The sequence below is a fragment of the Plectropomus leopardus genome, chromosome 8 (assembly GCF_026936395.1).
Source record: "Plectropomus leopardus strain MGB_pleo_1.0 chromosome 8, ASM2693639v1, whole genome shotgun sequence".
NCBI classification, from domain to species: Eukaryota; Metazoa; Chordata; class Actinopteri; order Perciformes; family Serranidae; genus Plectropomus; species Plectropomus leopardus.
In genome coordinates, this window is record NC_142183.1 from 17,036,042 (window position 1) to 17,041,682 (window position 5,641).

The following is a 5,641-nucleotide window of genomic DNA, read 5'->3' on the forward strand; positions in this document are numbered from 1 at the left end:
CATCCAGCAGCATTTGGCCTGTCCTAAACATTGACTTTCTAAGTGAGACTAACCTGAAAAGATATGAAACAATATCTAATTTTGATGCTTTAGTTTGAACATAAAGAATCAAACAGTTTGTTTGTTGTATGACAAAATTTGTAACCATTCACTGACCTTAAAACATCTTGAGTTCAAACTAAAAAAAAAACACAGCTGTCACCTGAAAAGTTGATTTTTTCAAGCAACAGTTAGTACATAATATCAATATATATATAGCACACAAAAATCAATAAATTAAAAGGACAAGAGTTTATTTGTTTTGGATACAGAACAAATCAGAGCAACATTCAACTGACATCCATGTTTTTCTCTCCTGGAGCACAGTTTCACATTTTTAAGGGAAGAAAAGGATGAGTCAAAGAGAGGAGAGGAGGAAGGGGAAGATAAGTGCTAAAAAGGAGTCTGATTAGCAGCAAGATGTTGACCCCGTCTGCATGGCGTGAAGAAGAGTGGCGGTAATTTTACACAGCTCCATGTTTCAGAATTAACTGACAAACGGATGGACGTTTTTGACCAGTGAAGACGTAAGACAGACCAAAAACATCACATTTTCTTTAAAATCTTTCAGCCAATAACTTTCCAATCAAACAACCAATCTGTCTCAAACATCATCATCATCATCAGAGTGAGTCTAGGCTGAGGTTGCACAGCTTGAAGTGTTTGAGAGTCCAGGTTTCATGAGGTAGGCTGAGATGGACTTTGGGGTGAAAAAACTGGACAAAAAGTCTTTGCTTTTGTTCTCAGTTTGGTCATGTGGTGTCTCCACCATCGGTTCAGTTCATGTTATGTGCTCCAGGCTCAGCAGGGCGGCCGCGCTGCAGGCTGAGGGGCTCCGAACATCTCCTGTGAGGCGTAGGTGATGTAGAGGAAGCCGTCAGTGTCTCTGTGGCGGGAATAAACCTCCCCCATGCTGGAGGACATGCAGGACATGCTTTTCTCTGCAACCAGGAGGAACAGAGACTGGGTAGAGTCCAAGGCAATCTTATTCCTGAAAGAAAGAAAGAAAGAAAGAACGAAAGAAGGATTGAGAATGAAGGACTTAAAACAACATATTTTTAGGACAATGGAGAAGGGAGGCTGATAGAGAACAATAGAAAATCTGACAGCTTTGTGGGAGGACGTGGATGAAAGAAGAGCTGGATTATGAAGAAAAACACAATAAAACAAGCTGTAAAATCTGTTGATTCCCCTTAAAAAATCTAGGAAACTGATTGCCATGAAAAATGTAAGTAAATATAACTGTTGTTGTAACTGTTTGTTTACTTTATATCTAATTAGGTTTCCTTAAAATTTAGTTATATTCACTTGATTTTGTGAAGTTGTTGCAACTTAGAAATGACAAGTTTGATGAAATCAATCTTTCTAAGTTTTAGCAACTTAATTATGCCAAGTATGCTGTGCTATCTATCTATCTATATATATATATATATATATCTGTATCAAACTAGTCAATCACTTTTATATTTTCTTAAACATGTTTAGAAAACAGAACTCCCAAATCTGCAGTCTTTGTCATGATCAAGTTAAAGAAAAAGGTAATTTCAATTATTATTTTAAGCTGCAAAAACTTCACAATATTAAGTAAATACAGCTAAACTTAAAGTAAACTTAGCATCAGATGTAAAGTAAAAATAAATTACCAGTTAAATTTACTTTCATATTTACTTTGGTTTCTCAGATTATTTTAAGTGAGATCAACTTGTCAGATTTTACAGTGCGGTGGAGAGGAGTCGTTTACCTGAGCAGGCAGAGGAACTGACCCAAGGTGAGCTCGAAGGGAACCAGGAACTTTGTTTTGTCCAACAGGGGGAGAGTCTTTTCCCGGATGTAACGTTCAACAATCACCTGAACACAGGAAACACATCAGCTGGTGGTGACATCACACACAATTTACCGCGCAAAAAGTGTGATTTTATATTTGCATGGAAAACAAACTCACAGGTAATTTGTTTGGGAATTTTGTCCGAATGCTGCACACTTCATCTTTCCTTGTTTCTAGAAATAAATTCAGTGTTTAAACACTTTTAAAATCAGAATCAAAACATTGTGAGGTCGTGAAAGTGAGACGACGTGACTTACCGAGGCATTTCCTCTGCTTGAAGGGCATCATCTCCATTGATTTCTCAAAAGGAGCCATGTTGTCTTTGTTGCTTTGGGCGGTGTGCAGAGACCAGCAGTGATGGAGGTGGCGCGGCGGTCTCGCCCGGGCTGACGGCGAAGTCCCCTCGGGTGGAAGTCAGCAAACCCCACTGAGCTGCTCCGACCGCTGGTGTTTTATAGGAGACAGGAGGAGCAGGGAGGAGTTGACATGTGACACCAACAAACAGAGACGTGCTCCTCGTCCTGGTGGACGGTGTAAGTGGATGCAGATTCACACATACTGGTTATCTCACTGGGCATTCTCACACCTACTGGTGATATTGGGTGCTGCTGTCGTGCACTCACTCACACAGAGGGGCACAAACATGAGGAGTGTAATGAGGGCAGCCCACCATGTGAGGAGCATAAACACCACATGACATCTATGCTTCAGACAAACAGGGACTCCAGAGGAAGCTGCTGCAGGTTTGTTATGAGATGTGACCTTTGACCTCTCTGTTTGATCACCACAGCACAGTTCTGAGATGATCATGGTCAATAGTAAAACTGCAGTGCTGATGTGGAAGTTTCAATAATCCACACTGCAGAGGTTTTACAGCGTAGCATTAGCACTTTTACTTAAAGAAATACTTCTCCCGAGTGACCATTTGTATATCAGTTATTTACTCTGTGTGATTTATTCACATGCCTCTGCTGAAAGTAGAATCCAAAAACAGAGAAAATAAAGTGCCCCAGTAATGAGTCCTGAAAACTGGAAGTGAATTAGCATTTCTGCACATCCGGTTCCTTTTACTCTAAGTCAGTGTCAAGTTAAGAGTTTTTGGTTAGAAGGCTGAAATACGGTTTGTGGTTAACACAAGCTGAAGAGACTCTCATGTTTTGTTCTACAACTTCAAATACATCAGTAAGTGCCCAACTTGCAAACTTTGAAGGTTTTTTGCTTCTTAAAAAAGGCAGTGGCCAACAAGTGGCTGAATGAGACTACAGAGCGTCCAGTTGAGCTGCAATGAACACAACTTCACAGCCTCATTCTGATGGTGACCCTAAATTATGCGACAGTAGTGTACTCCGCATTTAACCTAACATTAGCTTTTTACTCCTGGTGATTGCATTTTGGCTTCAAAAATCTTGAAAATGGTGTTCATTTGTGAAGATTATCTTCCACCAACATCCAATGCTAAAATCCCATTGTCTTTTTGACAAGGGAACCAGTGTGACAGTAACTCCAGTGTCTGCCTGATGAAAAATGTCATCCCTCGGGCACTCTGTTGTTGACAAATTAAAGTAAATGGGGTCTTCTTTAAACAGCAGCAAAACTATATCAGAACATCTGTTTACAAACACTCACAAAACTTGTTAAGTATAATCCAAGTCTCATTTATCCAGTCGTATGCTCAATACTTCCAAAAAATAGGAATTTTTACTAAAACGTTGACATCTCTGCTCTGTTCAAAGCCAGACTCCGCTGACAGAAACAGTAAATTTACCTCACTGAACACAGAAGCTCAGTCAGTGAGTTTGTTGTGTAAACGTGTGACTTTAGTGATTTAAAGGGTTTAACAGCAACTCTGCAACAAACCCAATCTTCATGAAAATGCTTATTTTTTGAGAAAGGTGTCAGTCATACTGAATGATTGTTCGGGAGGTTGTATTTTGTGCTGCATTACATGTTTCTAAGACGTTGTTCTTTGCACTGTAAATAAACCACCAGCAAAAGTACATGTAGATATATGTTAAACATCCTGTGGTATTTTGGGATCCACCAGACTGCAGAAACAGATGGTCTGTTGTGGATGGTGATCACCCTCTGCTGGTTAAAAGGTGGCACTAGAGCAAAGGGCACCGCACCTGTCACACATACAGATTACTGCTACATAATGAGCAAATCAGCACCAGTCATATTAGACTTTTCACCAACAGCTTCACCATGAATGAGTCTAGCTGATAAAACCTGAATAATACTCATTTATGCTATGATATTTACAAATGGATAACTTGTATGAAGTATTTTTAATAGAATGTAAATGCAGTTTTCAATCACGTTTGTTTGCTCTAAAACAACAGGAAGCCAAGAATAACCAGCAGATGTTAAAATAATAATCATATTTTCTGTTAGTTTAAGAAGAATCTGACATTTATTGTTGGGCCTCTATTTGTCCCATCCAACTTGCCGTCCTCTGGGCACTGGGTATGTTCCCCCTTTGCCTCCAGTTTGCCATTTAAGTCTTATTTTTTTGTCACCAGTACTCATTTTTTGCAATAATGTGCCTCCATGTTTACAGTGTTACTGTGCCACTGTGTTAAATTGGTGAAACACAACTTTATTTAGAATTATGCACCATTTGAACACATCATAAACTAAAATAATAAATGTCTATTTATTTATTTTAAATATCTAAAACTACATTTTCACACTCGTTTCTCTTTTTCAGACCGACGTGATTAAATAAATGATACTGTACCTGTGCTGCAAACATCAACCTTTTTTTCATCGGAAAAGCACAAAAATCCTCATTGAAAGAGCATGTGCCTTGAAGAAAGTTGTTGTCCTTGCCTCTCAAGTGTTTTCTTAGAAAATAAAAGAGATGATAAATCTAAATTAACTTACTTATGTTGGAGCATCTCTGACTGAGGTTGGTGCTATGATTTAGTGTTTTGAAGCCTTGTTAACCTTATTTTCCTCCCTTTTTCCTGTACCACTGGGCTTTGTGCTCCTGTTGATGTATTTTGTGTGTCTTTGTGTGTCCTATCTGGATTGTTTATATAATATATATATTAAACAATTAATAACACTTACATTGGCTGTTATATTCAAGTCTCCCATTGAGCAATACCAGTACTCTAAACCTGAAGTCATTGTTTTCCAATCGTGTTTTTTATTGTTTCCTTAAGAAAAAACAGTGTCTACAACAACCTAAACAATGACTAGTAGAGTTACATGTACATATGACATATGTACAAGATGGTAAAAGTACATTAAAGAACAAATTATTCATAAGAAATAAGGAAAATGTTGAAATAAAAAAAAAAACAGAAAAAAAATTAGAAAAAACTCAAATAAAAAATGCATATATAAAAAATAAATTCATGAATGAACAAAATACGTTCAACACCTAAAGTTATTGTTGATTTTATCACACCTGCGTCCATCTTCCTGTGAAAAACTGTCAGGAGAGAAGTTTATTAAGTTTGGAGGCCCTTAGGCGATATTCTAACCTACATTTGACGATGTTACCCTGTAAAAATGATACTTTAGAGCATGATGAGGTCACTTTTTGACCTCACTATCTCCATGGGAACACTGTAGGAATGTGAGTATTTGTCCTCTGGCATCCTGCACAGTGAAGTTGGACAGTCTGGGGGATTTTTCCATGCGTCCATTCGAAAAACTTCTCTGTCCAATCGGTGTGCAGCTCTGGTGCAGCGGCTCCTCCTCTCACTGCTGCTCCCACATGTAACGCTATCAGCCTCCGTCTGTCTGTTGCATTGTCTCACCGGG

The 5,641-nt window shown here is 38.6% G+C and overlaps 1 protein-coding gene across 1 annotated transcript; it reads right to left on the reverse strand.

Annotated features, from left to right (window-relative positions):
* Positions 1 to 276: 276 nt before the first annotated feature.
* Positions 277 to 2,302, reverse strand: map1lc3cl (microtubule-associated protein 1 light chain 3 gamma, like). The gene is made up of 4 exons (XM_042493446.2): positions 2,122 to 2,302; positions 1,982 to 2,037; positions 1,781 to 1,887; positions 277 to 1,030 (listed from the first exon to the last, which is right to left on the reverse strand). The coding sequence occupies exons 1-4, from the start codon at positions 2,177 to 2,179 to the stop codon at positions 841 to 843; spliced, it is 411 nt and encodes a 136-aa protein (XP_042349380.1). The 5' UTR covers positions 2,180 to 2,302; the 3' UTR covers positions 277 to 840.
* Between the last annotated feature and the right edge of the window lie 3,339 nt (positions 2,303 to 5,641).

Excerpts from the sequence above, each read along its gene's own strand:
- map1lc3cl (XM_042493446.2), bottom strand. The coding sequence starts at position 2,179 with ATGGCTCCTTTTGAGAAATCAATGGAGATGATGCCCTTCAAGCAGAGG. Across the intron at positions 1,888-1,981 it reads AATTCCCAAACAAATTACCT|GTGATTGTTGAACGTTACAT; the intron begins GTGAGTTTGTTT and ends TCCTGTGTTCAG. Across the intron at positions 1,031-1,780 it reads CAGTTCCTCTGCCTGCTCAG|GAATAAGATTGCCTTGGACT; the intron begins GTAAACGACTCC and ends TCTTTCTTTCAG.